We start from the raw sequence: 26426 nt of genomic DNA, 5'->3' as shown, positions 1-26426 counted from the left end.
TGGCAGCAATCTACTTGACGTAAATTATTATCTTATTTCCATGGATGAGTAACCCCAGGTTCCCCGAACGAGTTATGTCGGCGGATTTCACCGACAGTGATGATATATGTCCAAGCCTGATAGTCGAAGATCCCTTCCGGCCGACTGTTAGGGTTCTCTAACAGTGGCGGGTTGAAATATCGGTCACGCGCTTGATGAACTGAGCCACATTTTCCGCCACTCTAAACCCACCATCAACATCTTAAGAGGCAAATGCGCTGAGGAACATCTTGCTTTTGCGCACATGGTCATTGCTTACCAATTACACTACCCAGGTTGAAGTAAATGACTCTGCTCCTGTTCGGTAGAAGGTATGGCCATATGTGTCTGGATTCCCATAAGCTCACCGGAGTAGGGCGGATATCTCCTCTGCATCTCGCCCAGCTTCTGTGAGTACCTGCTATTGCGTCATGTCTTTATACAATCAGGTGATATTAGAAATGTCGTACAGTAGGTTGGAACTCAGATATTGTCGTAGGCCTTTGGGCCGTGGGTATAGTCAAGTATTGGTTTCAGTCCAACGGCGAATATGATCGAAATTACCTACAATCATGAAAGTCTGTTCATACAGAGAGCCCCCTTCTCGAGACAGAGAAGGAGAATCTCCTATCATTCTCATTAACAGTTCAACCCAGGATACCGTATTGTATTGATCCTTTAATCTGAAGGGTCTTTGTATATAGCCAATATAATTAATGGCTTGGCTCCTAGCACTTCTCGTTCTAGTGATTACAGGCATGCACCTAATATATTTAACAATATCAATATAATAGCTTCCAATATGGCCTGAAAATATTGGCAATTCTCTCTTCTCTAGATATATAGACTAGGTTTAGAATACATGTTTTCTTTCATTAGTTCTCAAATCATCAATAACTATACCTTTCCTTTAGTCTACTTGCTATAGAAGCGGCGACACTGGTATAGATAACGTTCCTTATTGGAACAGAACTAATAAAGCACATAATCTAAGTTTACAGCTTGCATTTCGATATTTATTCACAATGTACGGTAAGGACAATATCTTGAGCTAGAGGAATGGATGAAGCCTCCCACTAGGATCTCCACAGTTAAAAACTAACTGATTGTGTGATTCTCATCAATCAAACAACTTCCTTATGCTCCTCTGTCGCCTTCTCATAAACCTGCAATTCTCCATGCGCACCCTGCCGACGAGCATGCTTCCTCAAACTTTTAGCCGCAGAGACCGGTTGGAAAACATGTTTGCTATCCAGGAAAATATTATCAATAACCTCTAGATGCAGACTCTCTGTTTCAGGGAAGAGAAAGTACACCACTACTTTATTAGCATTACATCCCAAGACAATATAGGAAGGATAAGGGGACATACTCGGCACGAGCAAAACAAAACTAATAGCTGCATATATAATAAAGTACTTCCATCCCAGCGAGCTGAACCCACTCAGCGTGACTTCAACAACCAGAAAGTTAAACGCCCACGACGACGCAGTAGACATACCTGTGATCTGTGTCCGGACAGCCAGTGGTGCGATTTCAGAACAGTACAGATACGTCAATCCGATGCAACCGCTGACGTAAAAGGCAGACGTAGAGGAAGATGAATGCGACTGCCGTATCAACGGCAGCTTTATTAGATGATTGAGAGATACAGCCTGCCATGACGGTCATGCAGATGCCCATTTCAGCAAAGGTGAGAAGCAGCAACTTTCCGCCGTCCGGCTTTGTCGATTGTCAGGGCGCCGACCGGGGCGATTATCATTTTCCTGCGTTCTTAGCATCAAACTTATGATTAAATAGGGAAGGGAGAGAGAGAGGCGGTACCAAGTAAAGAGAACCGCAGACATAAGCAACGCTAGATTCCCGCTCATACCAAGATAATTTTTATAAATTGTCGATTGATAAAAGGTGATGGCATTTGCACCACAAATCTGCTGTCCCATCTGCGTCGAGACAGCGATGAACGCCCGATTCGCGAACCGTGCCGGTCCGTTTCGGAAGATATCCCTGAATGAGCCCTGTCCGGTTTCTTGGAGAGAAGCTTCGATTTCTTCAATTTGATGAACAAGAGAGGGGCTGTCACTTGGTTCGTCGCGGAGCATGGCGAGGATTTCACGGGCTTCTTCGATGCGGCCTTTTTTGATGAGCCAACGGGGCTGCTCCATTAGCATTTATAATATAATGTGTGGAAGTGCAACGCACCGAATCCGGCCAGACAGGAGCCCAGCATAGAGATATCAAGCAGAGGAAACAGGGAGAAGCAAGAGGAAGTCTCCATGTCACCGAGCCTTACTGTAAAGGCGAGTCCGTATTCCAGCCATCCGGCCAGTGCCAGCCTAGTACATAAAAAGGTACTCTGCCTACATAAAGCAGCATCAGCACATCGCAACATGTCAAATCAAATCTAATACAATCCAATCGAAAAGGAAAATGAAAGAATACCAATTCGGCCCAGTGGCAGTAACACCGCCAAACCCAAATCCAGCCACAAACCCCCCTATTGTCAAATGCGGCAACGAAAATGCACCCACCTGCAGTATCGATCCAATAATCGTAATAATCAGACCCAACATAAACGTCCTCTTACGGCCGAGGATATCACCGACATGGATACAAGAGAGGGCACTGAAGAGACAGCCTAGATTAAAGATTGCAGTCACAGTTCCCTCGACGCGAGAGTTTTCCGCTTCTCTGGAGCCGGTAGTGTTAACTGTGTTCATCTGAGGGAATGTCTGTACCCATGACTTCCGGCCTTCGATTCCTGATGTTACAGCCATGAGATAACGGTGCAGATGTGCCCGATGTTGAGCTTTATCCCGCGAAGGCCTAAGGCTGGTTTCATTTTGTTATATTCAATGAGATCGATGAATTGATGATAAGTGTGTGAAAAGATTATGGGGATAGAGAGCCAAAAGGAAGGGGCAAATACAAAACAGAACACAAAAGCATGGCATCCAGGTCCAAGCGAAGGGGAGATAAGGGAAGTAGAGACCCCAAAGACCAAACTAACCAGCTCGTCATCATCCTGATAGGTTCACCATTTGTTTGGGGGATCCGGAGACGAAATCGGTATTGCGGAGAGAGTCCCAGGGAGTTGTGGAGGCGTGGGGGGATTTGATCCCGAGCTTGCTGCCGAGCTTGATACCGAGAAAGCCACAAATGGGCAAGTTTGAATCCAGGGTTTGAGAGGGATCCACACACTTGGCAGAAGCTTGACTGTTTTAGAGTGTGGATGTGCATTTCCGCACGGATCTGGTAGGTCCAATGCTTTTCCGCAATCCACTATGACGCGAACGCGTCATGAGCGGATATTTTCTCATACCATTGCGATTAAGGTGACGATACGCTGGGTTGGTGAAGCCAATTGAAATGAGAGTACGTAATTGAAGGGAGAGAAGCCGGTTCGACAGAGCGATCCAACTATCGGTCATGAGTATCAGTATTAATCCTCAATGTGCTAGATACACGTCTGAGATGGGCTGTGGTGCATATATATACACCGTCCCCGACGAACGATACGGGACAATTAGTTCATCCGCCATATCTTTATTCTCTCTCACCCTGACCAGATTATCAATGGCATAAACCTGCTGGTCCGGACTCTCGAGCTCATCCACCAAAGTCACCATCGATGCAGCACTAGCATGAAGCGAACTGGTCACTAGAAAGGAAACCGGCGACGACGCCATGAGGATGTTTGGTATGACAAGAAAGTTGAAACCCGACAAAAAGTCGTCTTACTTTACAGCAAGTCGGTATTTTAGCCATTAGGGTTCATCCACCTTCATCCGACGGCGGATTCGGGTTCTCAAAGGCCCATCAACGCGGAACCCGCTGCTTTTCCGCACACCGGAAAACCAGCCCATGTGGAGATGCTGTTTTGGGTTATGTCTTGCTATTTGCTATCCTTAGAGGCTCTTATTTGGATTTCGGTTGTGGAAATAGGTACGGAGCAAAAACACTGCCTCTATGTGAATATGTATTGAATGGACTACAGGAGAGTAGAAAATGACTTGGGTTTTAAAGATACTAAAATATTTCTGATTTGTAAAAATAGTTTCACAAGTCCTTTATCCGTGGTAAGAGTGTAGAATGTGACTGGCATGTCTTATTCTATATTGTAGCTAGTGAGAGACATTGAAATTTCGATTATGTTTATTCTTATTAACAGGGACATTCATCCGTGGGACATCGACATCGAGAAGGATATTATAGTCTATAGTAAGACTATCGTTGGTATCTAAACAATACTGCTCCCTTGAATCACTAGCTGGCCTCATATGTAAGATGACCACCACGATATCGATACTCTCCTAGAATGCGGTCAACCAATCGATACCAAAAGTCGCCAATCACGGACAGTCCCAAATCAGAATCTGAGTCCACAGCCTCGGGGAAAAGCTGTCATTCTGAAATTCGTATTGTACCTGATTGGCCAGAGGAGCTTTCGAATCAAACCACTGTCTTTGAGGGTGAAACAGGAACATAAATCCTTCCTATCCCACTATTCCCACGATCTTACTTTCCGTAGTAGCCAACATATCCAAGCTACCCGAAATGCTGATATACCCGTTTCATGGAAGCAAAGCCCATGCTAACGGAACAATGAAAGGCGCTAAGTACTATAAAGAATACCTGACTATTTTCCTTATCCGTACAAAACGACCCCTGTCTCAAGAATCCTATTTATTTCTTCCTTGCTGGGTGCCCTACGTGATGAGAGGACCTCGTTAATGTGCATCCACCAGGGCATCAAGGAAGCTGGGAAGAGTGAATTTGGCCTTTCTGAGGGAAACTGAGCCACGAGTTGCTCAAGTTCCAATATAAGGTCTTTCTCCTCGTCATTGATCTCACTTATTTCATCTGTAGGTATCTCTTTCTCCCCAAAAGTCATATGCACGCACGTGTGGGTGATTTCTAACCTTTGACAGGCGATAAAGCGGAGGACACAAGGAATAAGGCGTTCTTGGACTGCGGGCTCAAGTAATGGAAAAAGAACGTCCAGCATTATTGCAAGTCTCTGCAGAAGCTCTTCTATATTTCTTTCAGGCCGTCCATAGAAAAGCCCATGTAGAAGTCTTGTAATCCCAGAGCACCCGTCAAGAGAACAAGGACAGTAGCATTCGTCATGAATTTCATCGGCCAGCACTTCGCACATTAAATCCTTGCATGCTTTGTCCAGTTTAGTCATTTCCAAGGTGACTTTCGCAACGCTTTCCATTGAACGCAGCATTTTGCCTATGTCTTGTCCCAACATATGCAGAGCGGTAGCCGAAGAGCCCGATCTTTGACGGTTAAGATCAGCACCTTTTGCGATGAACCAGTTCGCTTTTCCAAGAAATATGTTAAGGCTGCAAGGGGGGGAGCTCGACCTTAGCTTCATAAGGCAAGTCATGTTATATTTACTCTCATCCAAATGTCGGAAGCCGGTATTCCATAGGAGGTCCGCTAATTTCATATTGATCCCTATACAATCGTATACAGACCATTCATATAGTTCCACAAGATTCTTGACATTGATGGACATTTCCCCAAGAAGTTTGTAAACTTTATAGGCATGGATGTTCAAGAGATAACCTGACTTTATACCTAGCTGGGAGACCATTCTGTCAGGCAAGTACCTCTCTGCTAAGAGCTGCAACCGCTTTCTTCGGCCAGCGAGTACCTGTAGCACTAACTTCATGATCGCTGGATTATTGTGTTTTCCGGCAGTTTCCAACACGCGGGGTCCAATCCAGTATCCGCTAGTATTAAGCAGAAGTTCGACGCTTTCTTCACAGCCCACTTCACATGCTCGTATGAGACAATCTTCGGTTGATGCATAACCATATTGAAGAAGTAAAGCCAGGCCTGAAAGCCACTGTGTATAAGAGCCAATCCAATTCTGTAAATCGATGCCTTTTTCCAGGGCTGACATTAGTTGATTCCTTGACCTGTTGATCAGAGGAAGTAGTTCCTCTGGGACATCAATGTCTAAGATCAAGTTAAGTTTCGTCATTCTTCTATGGATAGAGAAACCTACCTTGGAGATCCCTTTTATCGCGAAGTGTCCATACAAGTTGGATACTATAATCTTCCCATATCATATCAATCCAACGGTCATTTCCAGGCATATAGTAATATGAGTTGAAAGTGTCCGGGTGATGCCTCAAGTCAAGAGCCTGGTGGGTCATATGCCCTCCAGAATTTAGTAAATCAGAACAGATGTCAAGAGTAGACTGCTCCTGATGGCGGCTTTCGTAATATCTTATCATCATGTCCGCTGGGGTCTCGCCGTAGTCATTGACACGATCCGACAATAGACCCGGTTCTAACATGACATTGATAAAAGAACGCCAAACCAGCCATGAGTTGGAATCCCACCGATGGCTATACTTTTGCCAGCTAGTTATTATCTAATTAGACTGTCAGAAAAAAAAAGCTTTCACACCTACATTATTTGGCAGAAGGAATTCAAGCAGGCTCACGTGTAATATCGTATTACCGTTGGGTAGGGTATCCAAGTGCGTTCCTTTGCCTTCCTCGAAAAGTCCCAGTAGCTTCTTTTGAGCGCTCTCGATCTCAGGGCCAATAATTTCTGATTTAAGGTATTTCTCCGTTTCCCAGAGAAGACAGAATACTGGTGATTCAGTTGATACGATTGGGCGAAAATGAATCTCTGGGGAAATAGAAAAGCCTCCAGCACCCATTTGGACGGTTATCGATGCTCCAATCGCAAGTTTCAATATTCGGTTGTAGAATACCCATCTTCTGGATAAGGAGAAGATTCTTTTGTCCTGGTTGTGACATGAGCAGACGTGGCCATATGTTGCCTTCAAACCCCCAAGCCCTGGCAGTTGAAACGGATTACGATGAGAACATATGCATCTTTTCCGGTATTTTCTATAGCGAGGGATTGCAAGACTGCCTATATTATCGTCATCTCCACGTGGGATATCCGAGATTGAACATAGTGAAGCGATTTCTGAAACAGAACGAGCTGGAGAGCGACGAATATTCCGTTCCTGAATGTAAGCAGTCAGTATCCCCTGGGTTCTTGAAAATGGCACTCTGAATAGGACTGATATCTGTACAATTTGATTTATATGCTGTTCAAGCATATCTAATCTGTCATCAATACTAATACTGCTTTGGCTCATACGGTTGGTAACGTCTAGCATCTGGCCGGTATCTGACAGGCTGGATTTCGAGTTCGTGAATATCAAACCAAGCTGCCTTTGACTGGTTGCCACCATAGAGCTGCATCCCATCTAGTAAGCGAGAATCACAGCACATCTCTTTGCAGATCACTTACATTGTCAGTATTTGAAGTGAAGTATTGAGGTTGATCTGCAACCAACTCAATGTTTCCATAAGTAGCATTACAGTTTCGCGCCTAAAGGGGTATAATATCCGGTTGGTCTGGATTCGAAATCTGGTATAAGTGTTGGCAATTTTGCTTTGAGTACATCTTTCCAGTGTAGCTTTTAATCTGTTCAGCCCTTCTTGACAGCTCAGAATAGATCTGAATGCAACCGTTGTGGGTTGCGTTACCGGAGAGCCGGAGAGCATATACTCCTCAACGACGATTTTTTGTAGTACCTTTAGTATAGAATCTAGGGCCGTTGTTCGAGATGTAATGTCGCCAACTTCCTCGAAAAATGTTTTGAATGGCCCGTAATAAGCGAGCAAGCCCTGGCAAACAGAGAGGCCGAGGGATATGATGCCCACTGCACTCCCGGCTACAGATAAAGGATCAGCCATTAAGGACGGTCTGTAATCTATATTCAAAATCGCGAGTAGGTAGTAAAGGGTATTCAGATGATGGAATTGAGGTGAAGGAATGTTTAAAGGAAATTGCGGGGATCAGGCTAAAATCTTGTAGCCGCGCGAGGCTGTCTCATTTCGTTCCCATCAGCCACAAGACCTTCTAAGCCTCATTCTCTTTTTTTTATTTAGAACTGTGTACAGTAACGTGGATCGCCATATTATTCATATCCTTTAATCTGGCTAGTCATGCTTCAAGAATATCGAACAGCTATCGACAAGATAGTTGACCAATGCTAATGTGACACAGATATTGCCAAACCCAAAGAAGGCAGTACCCACCATACAAACAGCCCAGTGGATCGAGGGGTCATTGGCCCATGCAAAAAGGAATAGACCGATAGGAATAAGAGCAGCGCCAACCTTGCCTGAAGGCAGGCGTGCTTCGGGAGGCAGCTGGCCAGTCTCGGACGCTCTGAATTTCCTTGTGTATTGACGGTTGATGAAGACCATAAAAGCCGTGGCGAAAAGCATGCCTATTGCAATAGGTACGAATGCAAGCCCACCCATCCCTGGGCTCCATCCGCGGACACGTTGGAACACGATGGGTAGTGCTGCTAGTAGCAGATAGGTGGTGCCGTAAAGGAAAGACATATAAAGCGCGAGAACGACAACGATCGGCTCTTTGGAGAGCAGATGCAAAGGACGGGTCGTTGATACTTGAAACCTCTCCGCCAGAGACCCTGGAGGGTTGCGATGATCGACGCTGGTGACATATAACTTTCCCGTCTTCATCGAAAGCATGACGGCTCGTCGGCGAAGGAGAACGTCACTGAAGGTTTCGGGAATGCAAAGAACTCCGAGTATAAGCATAATTCCCGAGTAGATTGCCAGCAGGCCTTCGACCCATCTCCATCCTTGAGCCTCGCCGAGAAATCCGCCCGCAATGGGGCCCAGAACAGGCCCAAGAAGGTGGCACAAGAGTAGAACACCGCAGCAAGTCCTCTCGTTTCCGCACTGTAGAGATCGGCCACAACCCCTCCAGAGTTGGTGAGAGGTGCACTGCCGAACATTCCTGCCAAAGCTCTGAAAATGACCACGGAAGCGAAATTGGCGGAAATTGCTGCCGCAATGTTGAAGATAGTGAAAAGGCTGAAAGTGACCAAGAACACGATTATTCTGCCAAATGCCTCACTCATGGGGGCCCGCAGCAAAGGCCCTATCGCGAAGCCTAGGACATAAAGTGACAAGCCCAGTGTCGCAGCCTCATCAGAAACTTCAAAATACTGGCAAATTGAAGACAAGTCTCCAGAATAAGCACTTGATGCAAAGGCAACTGAGAGAGTTGACAGTCCTGAAAGGGCTATGATGCTGATCTTTCTCATCGTACCATAATTGCGGCCATTCAACGCATCATTTGCGGGCCAGGATACGACATACGGACTATCACTGGTTCCATTCCCCAGCCACCAGACACTGGTGGTCGATATTTCCAACGATTTTCCTAGAGTTGCTAGTGCCCAGCAAGAAGAAGAGCCAGATGCGGTGCTAACGTACTACGTACCTACGAACCCACTCCAACCGTTCAGGTTAGATCCAACGGGGAACCTATACCTCTCTAATCTAGACCTAACACTAAAGGAGGTGAATTATAGTCCATAAGCATTGGTTCTTTCTAACTAACTTACTATATAACTTAAATACTGGGCATAGGTCAGCTGACTACTGTGTAGGGTAGGCGGCCCAACTAGGCCCGTTTCTATGGTTGACAGAAATCCCTACCTAGCAGAGGAAATCAAGTTCGTATTAGAGATACAATATCGTCGGCTCAAAATAGCAACACGTCATCGTCCAAAAAGTGTATTCTACTACTTTAATCTCTGTGATGTTTTATTCCAGATTCTTACTTTTGTCCGGCCGATTGATAAATTCTATCTGGTATGACAATTTGCCATTATAAAATGATTAATGCTATAAATACCATGATAGCTAAGAGACAACTTCATGAGCTGACACGTCCGTCTATCAAGGTGTTACAAATTGATATACAGCTGTAGTAACTCATCTCACAACTGCAGTAGCTCATTTACACGCACCACCTGCCCCGTGCGCATTGACTCATTCGCCGCAATGCCCGTCGCAATCGACCATGCCCCATCTAGATGCGACGCAGCTCTGTTCAGTGGATCTGAGGATCGGGTGCCAAAGAGATCTTGTAGCAATTGGGGGTCACCACCGCCATGACCACCTTCGCCCGTTGGAACCTCGATTTCCACAGGCTTGCCCAGCATTGGCCGCAGGAGAATGGTCCGACTCTCCAGCGCACCCTCCATGGCCTGCTCTCCTCCTGAGTTCACATACGACTGTTCTACCACCTCAACCTCCAGTCTACCCTTGCTCCCATTGAAGTTCACCCGGAAGCCCTCCCAGGGCGCATACGCAGTAAGACTGTATGTCAACACCGCCCCGGTCTGATACCGCACCATCACCCCCATGGTATCCTCAATATTGATGCCATCCCCAAACACACTTTGATCCCGATAATACCCATCCTCCCATTCGGCATCCGCGTACAGCGCCTTAAGCTGCTCATTGCCCTCTAAGTCCAGAGCAAAGGGATCCTCCTTCGCCACCTCACTACCCCGAGCACGAGAGTAAAACTTCGTTTCACCGCGACGCTCAGCATTTTCCTTTCCATAAAATCGCAAATCGCCCATAGCAACCACCGTCTCCGGCTTTGTCCGCAACCAGAAGTTAACCAGATCAAAGTGATGCGTAGACTTATGCACCAGCAACCCACCACTGTTGCGCTTATCCCGATGCCAACGGCGGAAATAGTCTGCACCGTGCGAGGTATTCAACATCCACTCAAAATGCACGGAGTTGATATCTCCGATCGCCCCCGCATTCAACAGCTCCGCGATCTTGGTGTTATGCGGTGCATACCGGTAGTTGAAGGTAACTCGTACCTGTCGTTGGGTGCGGTCGACTGCGTCGATGATCTGTCGGCACCGCGGTGCATCAATCGTCATTGGCTTCTCGGTGACAACGTTGCAGCCACGTTCTAATGCGCGGATGATGTACTTGTGGTGTGTGCGGTCGATGGTGGTCACGATGATTTCGTCCGGGTGAGTCTCGTCGATCATGCGGTCGAAGTCGTGGGCCAGATATGTAGGAACGGCGCTATGGCCGAGGGCCTCGATGCGACTGTTTGCATAAGCCAGGCGAGTGTTGTTGGTGTCGCAGAAAGCGACAAGTTGGGCGGTGCTGCCGAAGTCACGCACGATGGCTGTATAAAAGAACATGGCGCGGCCGCCGGTTCCGATTAAAGCGTATTTTTTCATCTTGGGCTCAGTTTTGTTCAGATCGTTCATTGTAGCGGTTGCAATCTAGACGGTGGAAAGCTTTCAATAGACTGGAATTTGGAGGAATGGAGAAGGTAGCTACTTTTAAGTCCTCGGGTTGCAATGTCCCGAGGTGATAGATCTGCACTCCCCGCACAGACTTCGATCAGGCTAAATAGGTAATTTTTCCATGAATCGGGTATCAGCACATGATGCGGGGATATCTGGGGTCTGGGGTCTGGGGAAGAGTTCCACTGGCATTTTGATCAGAAAGTAGGTAGGCCAGTTATTGCTGCCATTGCGTTGGCGGCCCTCGATAACTACCTCCTTCGTATCGGAATATTATAATCCGAACCTAGAATAAATACCTTGCTCCCCAGGATAATGTCATTCTCTACAGGCCCATTTACTACTCATCATGGCAGGTCCAGTAGAAACACCTCATGACGATATCACCGCGGTGGAAGACCCTGAAGCCCCCCGTAACCAGGGCAAGGAAAAGGCGGCGCGGTTCCTTGCTTCAGTCGACGAGGGCGAACGGACCTTTACGCCAGAAGAAGAGAAGCGTGTTCTAAAACGCATCGATCGCCGTCTGCTGCCTCTACTTCTAGGCGCGTACTTCTTCCAACAACTCGACAAATCCACGCTCTCGTATGTCTCCATTTTTGGGCTAGTTGAGGATGCCAATCTCCATGGACAGCAGTATTCATGGCTCGGATCGATTCTTTATTTGGCCCAGCTGGTTATGCAGCCTATAGCAGCGCTGCTACTTGTCAAGCTCCCGACAGGAAAACTGATCGGATCGGCGATATTCTTGTGGGGAAGCTCTTTGGCCATCATGGCGGCGTGTACGGACTTTCCTAGCCTGCTTGGGCTGAGGTTTACCTTGGGGGCGTTCGAAGCAATGATAGGTATGTTGCTACAGAGCATGGAGTGGTAACTAGTTGTGGGGGGATAAGATTCTAACAAGACACAATAGCGCCTTCATGTGTGGCCGTAACGCAGATGTGGTGGAGACGAGGCGAACAGACTCTACGGACAGCCTATTGGAATGGGATGAACGGCGTGACATTTGTCGTACGTTTTCTGTCCCCTCATTCTACAAATGCAGCGAAATAGCATTGACAAAGCATTTGACAGGTCGGAAGTCTTTTCACATACGGATTGGGTCACATCCACAGCGACACACTCTATTCCTATCAGGTAAAGCCCGATAGTACATACCTAGCTTGAACTCTTTCGGCTAAACTGTGCCAGATTATCTTCATGTTCTGCGGACTGCTCACTGTCGCCTTCTCGCTCATTGTCCTCATCTTCATGCCTGACTCACCCATGGAAGCCAAGTGTCTTAATCACCGTGAGAAGATCATCGCCGTAGAGCGCCTCCGCGCAAACCAGATGGGTGTTGTCTCCCGCGAGTGGCGTTGGGACCATGTCTGGGAGACGCTTTGCGACATGAAAACCTGGTGTTGGTTTTTCCTAATCGTGGCCATCTCGTACGTGATAATTCATATTGGAACCATACATAGTCATTAACGAAGGAATGCCGGAACTAACACCATCCAGAATCCCGAGCGGTGGTATCAGCACGTTCGGCAACCTGATCATTAAATCTTTCGGATACGGCTCGTTCGAAACTATTCTCTTCAACATCCCCTTTGGTGTCATTCAGGTGATCGCCATCGTAGGCGGAGGATGGCTGGCAACCCGGTTCCAGCGCAAGGGACTCGTGATTGTTGGATTTGCAATTATCTCTGCTATCGGAACATTGTTGATGATTGTTGTTCCCCGGGAGCAGAAGGGGGTTCTTCTTTTCGGTTATTACTTGGTAAGCGGATTCCTTTCTCCATTCAAATCAATATCTAATCGACATGACTAATATTCAAACAGGTATCCTTCCTAGCAGGAATCACTCCCCTAGTTTATGCATGGGAAGCACAAAATACCGCCGGAGATACCAAGCGAAAATGTACCTCAGCGGTTGTGTTGATCGGAATGTGCGCCGGGAATGTATGCTCCCTCCCCTTTCCTTGCCCAAACCACTCGTCCAGAACATTCGTACTGATCGTACACAGGTAATCGGTCCCCAACTTTACTCAACATCACAGGCACCATTGTACCGTCCGGGGTTGATCTCGAACCTTATATTATTCGTGATTGTAGGCGTGTTTGCTATGTAAGTCGAGTCCTTGGTTTCGATGATTACACGCAGGACGCAGAAGCTTACTCTCCCAGTTTGACTAATCTGTACCTCATCTACTTGAATCGGAAGCACGCACAGCGCAGACTGGATCTTGGCAAATCTGCCCAGGTGGTGGATGAATCTATGCTGAGCAAGCAGAAGGTGGGTAAGGCGGTTGAACTCGAGGATGTCAATGCTCTTCCGCAGCAGAATCAAACTGAGGATAAGGGGTTTTCGGACACGACGGATCTCAAGAATGAGGATTTCATATATGTGTACTAGCTAGCTGAAGTAGTGCCTCAAGGACTGGGATAGCTGTTACTGCTAATAATCAATGTTTCACGGTACTTGTTTCTATCAATAGCGAAAGGTGAAAAGACAGGCTCCGAGAATAATGACCATAAATATGATACCAAGCTGACGAGAGTACTCAAACGCTCAGCAGAGAATATCAAACTGTGTTTCGAATTCAATTGATGTTACTGCAATGGATATTCAAAGAATGGTCATAGAGTTCTAATTCGCCTCCAAGATGAAATTGAATAACTTTACCCAGCTGGCTCCTAACCCCGAAGGGCACTTCAAAACAGCTGTGGCGAAATGTACCGAATTGGGAAACATAAACTTCTCGTTCCGCATCTGAGATCAACATAGTTGTCCAAGTGATAAATTCGTTGAATAACACAGAAGAAACCCCTTTCTCAGGTGAGCGACCAAACGCCTGTAAACCAAACGAGCAAACGAAGTCTCAAAAAGGCCAATCCTCCTTCAGTTCCGTCCCATTCACAATCGGCGCTTGCGCAGGGACCATCATTCCGTAGATGCGTGCCCACTGGTCGGTTATGTTGCTCCAGCCATGCATCGTTGCTCGCTGGACGACCACATCGCCCTCATTCAATGTGACTTTTGAGCCATCGTCTAAGCTCAAAACAACGCTTCCCTTGCCGACTATCACGTAGTCGAGCGTAATAGAGCGATGGAGCACTCCCTCTGCTTTGGGGGGCAAATCAAAAGCGGATATTCCAGTGCCCGTGGGTGGCCAACTCCGAGGTGATAGTGCAGCATCTTCGGAGTCACTGACGTTTGCGGGATGTTCGCTCGTTGACCACAGTATTGTCAAGTTGTTGCCATCTCCCACGGGCTGGGGCGTGAGGTGGGAGTCGAAGGCTACCGTTGCCTGACCGTTGGCGTTGTGGCCGGTCACAACTCGGCGGGGAGGTGGTAGGAATGGTGCTGTAGCCTCAGTCATGTTTATATAAGGCGAAAATAGTGAGGAATCATGACATTTGGTTCTAGAGCAACAAGAGTTGTGGTTGACTTCTTAGCTGAGAAGAGGGGAACCCTTAACTCCGATGTAAAGTCCGACTGCTGCAGATTGCTGACCACTTTAATTGCTATAGACCCACCATCCCAAAACTTTTCGTATACAGAGTTTTGGAAGTACGTCTGTCTGGTGGAGTATGGATATATATCTATCTCGGTCATGTCCAGAGAAAGCCTGGACAGTGATCCAAGCAACGGAATCAAATATTTACCCTGTACGTTATCGCGCCCGTGCATCAAGCGACTGGTTGTATATTAACGCTTTATTTGGGCTGGATGGCTGCCGACAAACCACACCTGAAGAAGTTAAAGACGTTCTAGATGTCTTCCAACGATATGGTCACAGCGACATCGACACTGCCCGCGCCTACGGCAACGGCACCTCTGAATCTCTTCTCGGGGAAAGTGGTTGGCAGGAGAGGAACCTACGTGTACACACGAAAATATATCCAACAGCAAACTGGGGAGCTGGTCCTGATACTTACACGCTCGGAGCAGACGATCTGCGACGAGCACTCAACCGAAGCCTTGAAGCGCTGAACACGGACAGCGTGGACCTCTGGTACCTTCACGCGCCAGACCGCAACACCCCACTCGAGGTCACAATGCAAGAAGTTGACAAATTACATCGGGAAGGCAAATTTAAGCGTCTTGGGATCAGTAATTTTATGTCCTGGGAAGTCGCCCAAATGTGTGAAATTTGCGACCGTCATGGTTGGATTCATCCGTCAGTCTATCAAGGCATCTACAACCCACTTCACCGTGCGATTGAGGCAGAGTTACTTCCCTGTCTTCGTCATTACAATATTGCTCTGTATGCCTTTCAGCCCTTAGCCGGTGGCGTACTTACCGGCCGTTACAAACTTGATACTACCTCCTTCGACGCCGGTGCACGCTACGATCCCAACAACAAGCAAAGTTCCGCGATGAATGACCGCTACTGGAACAAGACCACATTCGCAGCGCTAGAGATTATCCAAGCAGCTGCTCAAAAGCACGATCTCACCATTGCTGTGTGCGCTTACCGTTGGCTAGTACACCACTCTATCTTGAGTAAACAGCATGGCGATGCCTTAATTGTCGGAGCGAGCAGTGTCAAGCAATTAGAAGGTAACTTGGCTGATTCAGAGAAAGGGCTTCTTCCTGATGACATAGCGCAAACGATGGAGCAGGCTTGGCAGCTCATCCAAGAGCCGATCCGAAAATACTGGCATTAGAATGGGTTGATCGTGTTCCTCTGGGGATCCAAGAATAATACGAGGAAGTTTTTCTATAATGGATAGATATATGCTATACTTTCAGATTAATAATAAAAAGACAAGTTATTGTAGGAAAAACCTGCGCAATGCCCATGCTCTTCAATTATAAAACTAAGTGGACGAGAATCCATGTCATCGATGTCTCAGAACTACCCGGCCTTAACAGACATGTCAACGGATGATTACTCTTTATCCCATCTATTATGCCATACGCCAGGCAAGCTGGCAATCTATGTGTAACGACTTACAGTCGAACTAAACCCTTGCAACTATGTTCTAAGCCCTGCTATTGCATGACAGGAGACTCAGGAAACCAATGCAACCTCGGTTGGATCCAGGTACTATAGCTGCAGGACTCCTTGGTTAGACCAACAAGAGATGAGCTACAGTGATGATAATGTCACTCTGGATAGTTCCAAAGCATGTGAAGACGTACAGTAAGACATTCTTTTGCAAGCGTTTCAATCTATGCTCAGATGCGGAAGCTACATGGAGTTGGCGTCTGCACGTCGGTCTACATGCCTTAAACGTGTAGGGCCGTATTAGATTCATTATGCACTGTTCCTGCAATACAACATGTTCCTTATGTCAGAAATGAACTGACGACAATCCTGCAGATCATAGGAGTGTTTTTTTGTTTGCCAGATATTTCGCATCCGTAAACCCTGCCTTTTTTGGTATAGAACACGGAACCCCGCCATGATAGGGAAAGAATACGGATACGATTGGACTTCACTTTGCCACATACAGCAATGATCGACCACTCAGAACCCGGGGTAGCCGAACTCATCTGCTATCTCTATACTTAGACCCTAGAGAAGAGGTTTCCACTGTGGATCGAACCCCTGCTGAGCGGAAGAGGTGGTAACCGATCGTTTCCACATCGCAGATTATAAAGGATGAGGGTTAGCTCTTCCTCCCGTTTGGTGTTCAACATCCGTCACATCGTCCAAAATGCATGTTGTCGCAAGCACCACTGCTTTTCTGGGTATCATTTCTAGTGTTGCCGGGGTACAACATGGCAACAGAGACACCAACCAGCAAGTTTTAAGTCCCCCCGTACCAGAACCTATTGTTGTCACCGAGCTTCCCTTGCCTCCTGTCGCCGACAGTAAGGAGGGCTCTTGTACTCCCGAAGTCAGCCCTCACCGGACCGGATGTTTGCTCAAATCCTCCCAGATCCAAAGTGGAAATTTTCTTCCTGACAACAACCACGTCCTTGTCAGCCTAAACTTCTCAGGGGCTCCAGCAGCTCCCGATCCGGCTAGCATTTACAATGGTACCCATTTGACTCTGATAAAGACTGATGGGACCAACTTTCCTAGTGGTGACCCGTGGAAGTGTGTTACCTGCGGCGTGCCGGAAGAAAACAAGGTCGGCAGCACAGAGCTCTCTCCGTATCCTCAGGCGTTCTTGGATGGTAAGAGGGCCCTGATTGGGACTAACATCGTTGATTGTGGCTCGGCGCTGCTCGCAAGTTCTGAGTGTACACCGGATAAGGTGCACATCTACCCCATCCGTTGGAATGTCAAGGCAGATGGCTCGGGAGCCGGAGGAAATATACGAGAATTGCGCCTACATCCGGATAATGTGCACTTAGGATTCAATTCCTTCACCTATTCCAATGGCCAACTAGGGCAGTTTGGCTACTTCAGTCGACTGGAGTTTAACCCCTCGCCGAAGACGGGCGAACCTCGCTCAGCCCGATATGATCTGGCTAACGTTACCAGACTCTATAACCCGGACAGCCCACAGCCTATCAGCGCTAAAGGCAACCAGTTATTATTTAACCGGTCGGCCATTGCCGTCGGCGAGCTTCGAGGATTTACCGGACGTGGTAAAGAGGTCACGTATATCGGCAACCCTGTCGAGTCATGCAACATCGACGTATTCGCTGCCGACCTGACAACAGGAGAGGTCCGTCGGATCACGGATCACCCCGAGTATGTCGACCCCATGGATGTCTCTCCTGACGATAAGTGGCAAGTCATCCTTGATACTCGGGGGACTGGCCGGCAGATGTTCATGGCCGGCATGCGCGGCATTCCACCGGTCATCGACCTGATAGCTACTACAGTTGCCTCTTCTACCCGCAACAATGGTCCTCGGCGATTCTTCCGACCTTGGCTCCTGGATCACGACGGGGACCGTGGCGACTACTACGGCCAGCAAATCAACGGCGACGGTGACGGTAGCCCTGGAAGCATCAACGACCCCAACTGGAACGCCGGGGCAGATCCAAAGTGGTCTCATGACGGCACGCGCATAGCATACTTCGAGAACCTCGTTGTTTCCCCTTCCTGTGGCGGACAGAATCCTCTGCCATGCCCCAACTCTACCGAACCAGGTGGCCGTGTCACCCGCCTGATGCTTGCTCACCTTACCAGCCGTGAGCCGCTCGATCTTGAACCAGTTGCTCCCGTCTCTGATGAAGTTCCTTGGGGTGTTCCATATGTTCCCGAAAGTGCTCTACCAGACCGTCCGTTCCCAGCTGAAGGAAATTACACCTTGAAGGGAGAAGTGTCAGGTTCAGCCTCTGTGTCAATTATTCATGACAAGGCCATTCCCACAGCTATCAAAACCATTGCAGTCACCTATCGCAATTATTCCGATGATGGGCTGCGTATTATCGAAGGGTCTGAAAGGTTCACCAATACTGTCGCATCCATGACGATAAACAAGGTAGACTGGTTTTCCGACCTTAGGTCTACCGGACAAGTTACCGGAAGCAAGAAGACCAGTCCCGGTGGATTCCATCTGGAAATTGATGCCATGACCAACATATTCAATGCAAACGGAACCTTGACTACCACTATCGATGGAAAGGCCTGGAAGCAGCCGGCCAATGGAACCTGAAACTGGTCATGCTCAATTCTTAAGTCATGGTGATTGCGTCTGGTGATCTCGGGGGAATCGCTTTATCTCGCGTTGGAGAGAGCTCGCTGTGATACTCAGTCGCTTGTATATAACTAGTTGAGGCAGCTTTGCCTCTACATATTCTGTGTATGAAGGACATGTGAAGTTTAGGGTTGCCCCGTTCCATCTTTTTCGTCACGTTGCACTTGTGATCTTCCACCATCCGTATTGCTTTGTAGCAAAAACGGTAGCAGACGGAAGATCAAAGAGGTGAAGGAAATAGTTTCAATCCCACATGACTCAGAGGGATGGATGAGAAAAGAATGCAGACATGAGTGGATGAAGTAATAGATGAATAAAGAGAGAGGTAAGTGACTTCCTACTTAGAGTGGCAGGTTATTCACTGCCAAGTGGCTCGAAACAATCGTTCAAAGCCACATGTTGGTAGGTATGGAATGGGTATAAATCAGTCTGAATTCCTATAAGCGTTGGTAAATTGCTGTAGGAGATCTGTAATTTATTTTATCTTTTTTGAATAGTACTGGCCGCTAGATTCCTTGCTACAGCTCTGGTCAATAATCCGGTTTCATTCGAAGATCTCGCTTCTGCTTGTAACTGCTTTAGAGTGAGTTCTGAATTGACTAAGAATCGTCCTTAGGCCTTCTGATTGCATTGAGAATACCATACCCGGCCAATATATTCTTAATTCACTGCACAAAATTAGGTTGATACCATTTTTATGTACAAAGACAGCTGTACATAGTATAGTTCTACGGCAATAAAGGACGGGATCGGTTTCCCGGTTTTGAGAAAGCCGCAAGCGAATCCTTGCGCCCAGAGAATAGCAGTGTCATCTGGATTGAGTCTGTCCTTTATAGACTCGACGAGGCAGCGAATAAAATCTTTGAGTTCTTAGAGGGTTGGGACTTGCTGTCCTTCCCCAACTCTATAACCTTCGGTAATATTCTTCTGCACGATACGAAAGCTAACCAAAGTATATAAATTTGTCTCACTTTTTTGTCTACAATTGTACTCCAGTATACTTCGATTGATCCTGGGCTTCTTCCCGGAAATTAGTCTGAGAAGGACCTTGATACCTTCAACCAAGGTAGTTTCTCATCCCATCTTAACTTTAGCAGAAGGTCCACCACTTCAGTTAACTAGTTAACTATAGTATACCTTTCGTAAGGTTTTTTGCTCTCTGTAACCATACTGCGTTTTAAAGTCCAATGCAGTTTTGATAAGTGGCTGCTTGATCACACATCTCCTCCCTCTCCACAGGCTATAGGCACATGGATATGATGTTTAGACAATGAAAAAGAAGGCAGAGTACTTGGGAAGGAAGAAGGGGTGTTGTTTTTATTGAGCTCCACTTTTTCTTTCAATTCCCACGTGCGGATCTGCTCGGAGGAAAATGTCATGCAGAAGGTTCCTGATTAAATAAGCTTAGCATATTCTTATACGGTGAGGTTTTATATTGTCAGCGATTTGGTGGTTGCTTCAATTATTTGCAATAGTCTATATTGAATTTGGAGTTTAGGCCCCTAGAATTGACTTAATTTCAAGGTTGAAAGGTAAACAGTAAAGGCTTACCCTCAACTACGAAGGGTATGATGGGACTTAGGGTTGAATTGGAGTATCCGAAAAAACACACTCGTGTCTCTACCGTGATTCTATTACGTGTTGGCTCCTCATGGCAGCCAGAATGATTGTGGAGAGGCAATAAAAATTTGATAAACACGAAGAGGCGCCGAGAGAGGCGTCGAGAGAAAGCGCGAGATCCACACCAAGAAACCCCATATTGCCACGAGGGAGTTGGCGCTAGAAACAACAAAAAAGCAATAACAATCGCGTCTGTAGAAAATATTTGCTAATGATGACATTGTGCCGAAAAACCCAACCAGTGCCTAGCGAACGGCTCTTCTTCTCCGAGGGTGGGACCCGATGGCCAAGCACTAAAATTCATTAGATCAAGGCCCAGTTTATCGCTACCACGTGGCTGAGACAATCGATTAGCCGATGTCAAACGCTACTGTGGAACTCCATTGGGTAAACCAGAATGGGGAATCGGAGAAAAAGAACGGTAGGATTCGAAATCGAACTAGGGTTAAGGAGGCCAAACGTGGATTTCTTCTTCCGGCCGGGCCAGCCCCGAAAGCATAAAAGTCAAATTAGGAGTCTAGTTTAAATAGCCGCGGACTTTCTCCATCCCCTTATTCCCCCTCTACGGTTCACCATATACTTCTGTCTTGAAGGGATTTCACCATGGGTGCCATTTGGGATCTTCTTGAGCGGGCAGCCTGCCTCGCTATCACTGCTGTCGCTCTTTTGGAGGGCCGCGCTGGTGCCACCTTCCACGGCACGCCCTCGGTCTTAACCGAGCAAGGTCTTGTCAAGGGATTCGTGGAGGGCAATACCAATGTTTTCCTGGGAATCCCTTTTGCGCAATCGACTGCGGGTAAGAATCGGTGGAAGGCTCCCCAGAGCTTGACGAAGTCCGCCACGGCTGAGTTCGATGCGACCTCCTATGGCCCTTCCTGTGCGCAGGCTATGTCCGGCAACAAGATCGTTGCTCAGGGCGAGGACTGCTTGAACCTGAATGTATTATATCCTGGACTGATATTGCTTTTGGCCATTGGAAACTGACCCAAACTGCTTTGCACAGATCTGGACCCCTCAGAACGGCTCTAATCTTCCCGTGAGTTTCTCCTATCTCCATCGGGGCTTCTACAGAACATTGGCTAACCAATGCACAGGTTTTTGTCTACATCTATGGTGGGGCAATGGTTACTGGTGGTAACAGCAATGCTCAGTGGCAAGGACACAATTTCGCTCGCAAGGATGTGATCTACGTGAACGTCAACTACCGTGAGAGCATTTACGCTTCTCCCAGCGCTCCCGAGCTCGAAGGCCAATCGCAGAACTTTGGCATTCTCGATGTCGAGATGGCTTTGCAGTGGGTTTACGACAACATCAGAGGTATGTAAAAAGTATTCTTGTCCCTTGATCATGTGTTAACATCTCTGCCTATGCAGGATTTGGTGGTGATAAGACCCGCATTGTTTTGGGTGGTCACTCCTCCGGCGCTGTTCATGTAAGTAAATCACAAATCCTTCGCTCCAGATGGGTAGTCGACGCGGAAGATTGTCCCGGGTGGCTAATTTTATCGTAATGTAGGTTGATCATTATTTGTGGAATCATCCCGAGACATTCCTGGCGGGTGCGATCGAAATGTCGGCGAATGCCGAGTCGGGACCCGCCATCGCCCCTTCCGGCGTCGCCTTGACCCAAGTGGCTCAGGATATTGAAGCCGCCGGTGTTACACTCAGCTGTGACTCCAGCAACCCTACCCTGGATTGTCTTCGTGAAGTGGATATGTACTCTATCCAGACTTCCTACTTCAACTCGACCTCCAACACCTGGTTCTCCCCGATCGTGGACAACATCACCCGCTTCTCTGACTACAAGTCGCGCTTCGCCGCTGGCAACTACCCCAAGTCGCTTCCCTTGATTGTCGGCAACTCCGACCAGGAGGGCAAGCTCTTCGGTATGGTTTACTCCAGCGAGAACACCAATTTCTCCAAGTGGATTAACACCTTCGATGCCGACATGGCTCATGTGCCTGATGACGAGCTCCTGGCCGCCTACAACGCCTCAGACTATGAAACGGTGTCCCTCATGAGCGGCGCCTCCTACGGAGATGCTCGATTCTTCTGTCCCACTGATTACTTGATCGACGTCCGTGCCAACGAGCAGCCTACCTGGGTGTACCGTTGGTTCGGCGATTACGACAACGTCATAGGCATCTCAGGAATCGGCCCATCGCACGGAAGCGAAGTGCCCTTCTTCCACGGAGGCAATGAGTGCTTCTCGAAACTGAGCGACGTTACAGAGGCGGAGCAGGCGTTGGCTGATTACATGAATAACTGGTTTGTTGCCTGGATCAAGAACCCCAGCGCAGGACCTGGCTGGGGCCGAGCCAAGCCCACCAACGGGCCCTTGGCTAAGCTGGGTGTTCCTGGCAACGAGTTGGCGATTGAAATCGGAAGTACCGGCGATTACAACGGCCGGTGCCAGTCCGTGTTCAATCCCAACATCCCCAAGTATCCCGTGGTCCAGAACCCGGTCACCCTGGCCGAATCCTCCTAAATCTCTTGTCATTCGGCAATTAGACATTAGCATCTAGCATTAATAGACATATACCCATTGCACAGGTTTAATTAATTATCAATAATAAATTATAAAGCATGAACACTACCGGTATTTGCGCGTTTTACTCCGTACTCTATATTAAATTTCCCAAGCAGGTGGGACACCAATGTGAAGGATTGCATGATCCTCAGGCAGACCAGGGGACCAGGCCTTCGTCCATTTACGCTAAAGAAAAACCGTGCATGAAGAATCTCGTGTAGAAGGATCGATTCAGGTACAGCGCCACATGTTCCACTTTAGGAATGGATCTTCATCTCGAGCTAACGATCAATTGGACGTTAGATAGTGGGGCAAAGGCCCAACGCTCCAGAATCACGAACGATTTGGTTTTAAAAACATTTTCGGTCGCAGCTAGGGTCGCACCCCTAGTTAACCCTAACTCTCTTCAAAGTTCAACCACCACACCTTGTTCCCGTGTAGATACTTAAATATAGCACCAAGAAACCTTTACAAAGTAGCATAGATACGTTAGCCAAAACTATAATCTGGACTACACGGAGAAAGACTCGGAAAGGATCCGCGTAGAAGAAGGAAAACTAGGCTGAGTTAACGGGGCAGTTGTACTCCGTACAGTCATTCTGCCGAAGTTTTTCCTATTTATTGACATGACTGCCTAGTCTCGCGTCTTGGAACCTCGGCATATGGAATTTCTAGAATAGTGCTCCATCGAGATCGATCGTTGTCCCTGCATTGGTGTGTTGAACTCGCTTGATCTAACTGTTTTCGTATTTTCTCCTTTCTCTACACTGCCTCCTTTCTGTTAATTTCGTGGTGTCGGCCTCCTCTCCCTATATCGTAAGTGTCTCCATTGTCGCATTGTAGTGTATAGATAGCCCAATTAGGGACCAATATTAGAATTCTCCACCATCAGCTAATATTTGACCTTCATGATACAATCTGCGCAGGGTAAGAAGTGTATTTGTAAAACCCAAACATAGAAAAAACAGTGTAGTTGGCTGGTTTGTATGTCGCCGAGAAAAGGGAAATTAGATGCGTCCCGAAACCACAGCACACATCGGAGGCTATGTAACCTCGCGTCTCATGTTGGAGATTTGGAGTAGGGTAGTAATCAACTCGGGACATGATTTCATGATCCAAGCCTGTGCTTCCGGCACTGTCCGCATCCGGTAACCTGGACATACTTTGAGTGGAAACTCTCCACTACGTCCAGTCTCCCTGGCTGTTGGAACCGTGGAAGTTTAAGCAGACTATTAGGCCCTTTCCAAGAATGCCACTTGCTCATGGAAAACACATCCCCATGCCTGCCCAATAGCATCGGTGATTCCCTAGCGTGTTCTAGCACTGTCTAAGATTAAGCTTCGCCATCGTGAGATTTCTCTATCGAGCCATGCTATCTGGACCAGTGGGAGAGAGGAATCGATTCCTTGTGCGCAGGCAGGATTCCACCAACTGTACTCCGTAATTGAGTCGCAAAAACAGGTCCATATTATCAAGGTTCGCAGTGTGTTTAAAATTTCTGTCTTTCGCACACTAACATTACAATTGAAGGCCCCTTCGCTCTCTTTTGCCGCCCATACGGCATTCACTCGTTCTAATTGCTTAAATGGCCATCCATCCTTCGTTCGCTCTTTCATAACGGTGGGAACGCCTGCAGATCGTCCCCATGGCTCACCCGGGAGTCGGACAGGTGGTATGTGCTTTTTTTTCTTTTACCCTCCTCCGCTTTTGATCGGCACGGGAAACCGGTCAACTGACGATCACCTTCTGGCGCATACATAATAGGTTGGATGGTACATCTGTACGATTGTCGCTTGTGCCTTCTTCGTTACACGGTTAGTTGTGCGATGGCGGAGGTTCAGCAAGTTTTACGTCGACGATTACCTCGTCGCGGCGGCCTGTCTGTGTTTGATCGGTGACCTGATCATCCAGCATTTCATGTTCAATTGGGGTAAGTTGTGGGTTGAGCTTGGATATGCATGGGGAAGGTTTTCTAATGATTCTTTGCTGTTTAGGCATGACGGACATGGCCAATGCGTCGAAATCGGATATGATCAATATGATGAAGGTTGGTGGCAGTTTGGATAACCCGGGTTTGTCGCATCGCATGTTGACCGTTCTTTATAGATGATCATCCCAGGATCTACTCTCTATGTGACTTCTCTATGGTTGATCAAGGCTGGCATGGTTCGTACCCTTCCCTATCCTTGATGGCAATGGAGATAAGGGCTGCCGACTAACCGGTTGTGAATGCAGGTTTGCTTCTACAAACGTCTGGCGGATCGAACCCACTACCAACGAATTTACAACGTCGTTCTCGCCTTGCTTGCCGCGACGTGGCTCACCATCTTCCTTAACATCATCTTCAAGTGCTTTCCTGTCGACCGCATTTGGGATATGGATAACCCGGACCGTGAGCTTTGCCCGATACAAACATCGGTAAATATGCGCAAGCTAACAATACGCAGGTGCATGTTCCAAGAAGCAGAGCCGGATCAATTATTGGATCACCATCTTGTGTATGTTATCGCAGCTTACATACCTCCTCAATTAAGGCACCGTCACTAACATCAATCCCCTCCCCCCAACTACAGTCAACATCTTCAGTGATGTAATCAGTGAGTTACTCCATCACCAACCCTCCTAACCCCAGAAACAACATTAACAAAACACGCCAGTCATCTGTCTCCCGATCTCCCAAGTCCTGCGAATCCGCATGCCATTTAAACAAAAGCTCGGCGTAATGTCCATCTTCCTGCTTGGTATCCTCGTCGTCATCACAAGCAGTACGTCTCCCCCCCCCCCCCCCCCCCCGCTCCCCCCCCCCCCCCCCCCCCCCCCCCCCCCCCCCCCCCCCCCCCCCACCCCATCACCTCACCTCCAGCCCCAATTACAAGAAACCCAAACCCAAACTAACCACAAACCCACCAATAAACAGTAATCCGCGCAATCTTCGCCTGGCAAAACAAACAAATGATAACCTGCACAGTCTCAATGATCGAAACGGCAATCGCCATAATCGCCAACTCACTCCCCGTCCTCCGGACTCTTTTTTTTGGTTCGAAGTCTCGCAGCGGGACGTACTACAACAACAGCAGCCGAGCATACGAGCTCTCCCATTCCAATGGTCCTGGGAAACAAGGACCCCTGAATAAAGTGACGGCGTCGGTGGCATCGAACGCCGTTATGGATGGGCATGGTACGCCTACGGGGTTGTCGAGACATGATTCCGAGGATGAGTTGGTGAAGGATGCTGCTTGTTCGCCGGTGGATGATCATGCGGGCATCTCGGTTACGACGGAGTATCATGTTTTTCATGGGAGGTATTCGTCGCCGAGTGTTAATGGTAGACAGCATTGATTCTGCTCTTTTGCTCTTAGGAGTAGGGTTCAATTGTAGGTAGGGGGTTGTTTGAGTGTGGTATGTACGTAGTAATTGATGTAATTGATATGATGTGTATATGTGTGCGTGTCATGAGATCAATGTAATTATGTAAAAGATCCGACCTGGTACTAGGGAGTACAAATG

General features: G+C 47.7%; 10 protein-coding genes across 10 annotated transcripts; 5 read left to right on the top strand and 5 right to left on the bottom strand.

The window, feature by feature from the left end:
• Positions 1–1142: 1142 nt before the first annotated feature.
• Positions 1143–2738, bottom strand: BDV27DRAFT_145210 (major facilitator superfamily domain-containing protein; the record flags this gene model as incomplete). Its single annotated transcript, XM_032070379.1, has 7 exons — positions 1143–1336; positions 1391–1628; positions 1727–1784; positions 1843–2174; positions 2221–2306; position 2374; positions 2430–2738. The coding sequence occupies 7 exons, from the start codon at positions 2736–2738 to the stop codon at positions 1143–1145; spliced, it is 1218 nt and encodes a 405-aa protein (XP_031927602.1).
• A 1928-nt stretch (positions 2739–4666) lies between these two features.
• On the bottom strand, positions 4667–6707 carry BDV27DRAFT_172283 (uncharacterized protein; the record flags this gene model as incomplete). Its single annotated transcript, XM_032075821.1, has 3 exons — positions 4667–5991; positions 6041–6242; positions 6453–6707. 3 exons carry the CDS (start codon positions 6705–6707, stop codon positions 4667–4669), a joined length of 1782 nt encoding a protein of 593 aa, XP_031927601.1.
• Positions 6708–8007: 1300 nt separating this feature from the next.
• BDV27DRAFT_157752 (major facilitator superfamily domain-containing protein) lies at positions 8008–9149 on the bottom strand (the record flags this gene model as incomplete). Its single annotated transcript, XM_032072568.1, has 2 exons — positions 8008–8596; positions 8671–9149. 2 exons carry the CDS (start codon positions 9147–9149, stop codon positions 8008–8010), a joined length of 1068 nt encoding a protein of 355 aa, XP_031927600.1.
• Positions 9150–9830: 681 nt separating this feature from the next.
• Positions 9831–11138, bottom strand: BDV27DRAFT_157751 (Gfo/Idh/MocA family oxidoreductase; the record flags this gene model as incomplete). Its single annotated transcript, XM_032072567.1, has 1 exon — positions 9831–11138. One exon carries the CDS (start codon positions 11136–11138, stop codon positions 9831–9833), a length of 1308 nt encoding a protein of 435 aa, XP_031927599.1.
• Positions 11139–11526: 388 nt separating this feature from the next.
• On the top strand, positions 11527–13572 carry BDV27DRAFT_145207 (putative MFS transporter; the record flags this gene model as incomplete). Its single annotated transcript, XM_032070378.1, has 8 exons — positions 11527–12019; positions 12088–12185; positions 12249–12311; positions 12366–12604; positions 12675–12936; positions 12999–13118; positions 13184–13284; positions 13344–13572. 8 exons carry the CDS (start codon positions 11527–11529, stop codon positions 13570–13572), a joined length of 1605 nt encoding a protein of 534 aa, XP_031927598.1.
• Positions 13573–13830: 258 nt separating this feature from the next.
• On the bottom strand, positions 13831–14539 carry BDV27DRAFT_172281 (cupin domain-containing protein; the record flags this gene model as incomplete). Its single annotated transcript, XM_032075820.1, has 1 exon — positions 13831–14539. One exon carries the CDS (start codon positions 14537–14539, stop codon positions 14039–14041), a length of 501 nt encoding a protein of 166 aa, XP_031927597.1. The 3' UTR covers positions 13831–14038.
• Positions 14540–14773: 234 nt separating this feature from the next.
• On the top strand, positions 14774–15830 carry BDV27DRAFT_145205 (aldo/keto reductase family protein; the record flags this gene model as incomplete). Its single annotated transcript, XM_032070377.1, has 2 exons — positions 14774–14828; positions 14935–15830. The coding sequence occupies 2 exons, from the start codon at positions 14774–14776 to the stop codon at positions 15828–15830; spliced, it is 951 nt and encodes a 316-aa protein (XP_031927596.1).
• Positions 15831–16707: 877 nt separating this feature from the next.
• BDV27DRAFT_172279 (uncharacterized protein) lies at positions 16708–19064 on the top strand. The gene has a single exon (XM_032075819.1). It carries the CDS (start codon positions 16827–16829, stop codon positions 18726–18728), a length of 1902 nt encoding a protein of 633 aa, XP_031927595.1. The 5' UTR covers positions 16708–16826; the 3' UTR covers positions 18729–19064.
• Positions 19065–20993: 1929 nt separating this feature from the next.
• Positions 20994–22877, top strand: BDV27DRAFT_172276 (carboxylesterase; the record flags this gene model as incomplete). Its single annotated transcript, XM_032075818.1, has 5 exons — positions 20994–21329; positions 21394–21426; positions 21485–21707; positions 21764–21822; positions 21906–22877. The coding sequence occupies 5 exons, from the start codon at positions 20994–20996 to the stop codon at positions 22875–22877; spliced, it is 1623 nt and encodes a 540-aa protein (XP_031927594.1).
• A 1644-nt stretch (positions 22878–24521) lies between these two features.
• On the top strand, positions 24522–26308 carry BDV27DRAFT_128291 (uncharacterized protein). The gene is made up of 9 exons (XM_032066939.1): positions 24522–24591; positions 24684–24849; positions 24914–24966; positions 25026–25085; positions 25155–25311; positions 25367–25417; positions 25493–25516; positions 25577–25684; positions 25837–26308. Exons 1-9 carry the CDS (start codon positions 24565–24567, stop codon positions 26256–26258), a joined length of 1068 nt encoding a protein of 355 aa, XP_031927593.1. The 5' UTR covers positions 24522–24564; the 3' UTR covers positions 26259–26308.
• Positions 26309–26426: the final 118 nt, after the last annotated feature.

The sequence above is a fragment of the Aspergillus caelatus genome, assembly GCF_009193585.1.
Source record: "Aspergillus caelatus strain CBS 763.97 unplaced genomic scaffold BDV27scaffold_87, whole genome shotgun sequence".
NCBI classification, from domain to species: Eukaryota; Fungi; Ascomycota; class Eurotiomycetes; order Eurotiales; family Aspergillaceae; genus Aspergillus; species Aspergillus caelatus.
This window is presented reverse-complemented; position numbering and strand designations above follow the sequence as displayed.

Bases quoted from the DNA above. Each gene is read 5' to 3' on its own strand.
- BDV27DRAFT_172279 (XM_032075819.1), top strand. From the start codon at position 16,827: ATGCATGTTGTCGCAAGCACCACTGCTTTTCTGGGTATCATTTCTAGT.
- BDV27DRAFT_128291 (XM_032066939.1), top strand. From the start codon at position 24,565: ATGGCTCACCCGGGAGTCGGACAGGTG. The intron at 24,592-24,683 runs GTATGTGCTTTT...CATACATAATAG, and splicing joins ACCCGGGAGTCGGACAGGTG to GTTGGATGGTACATCTGTAC. The intron at 25,418-25,492 runs GTATGTTATCGC...CCCCAACTACAG, and splicing joins TTATTGGATCACCATCTTGT to TCAACATCTTCAGTGATGTA.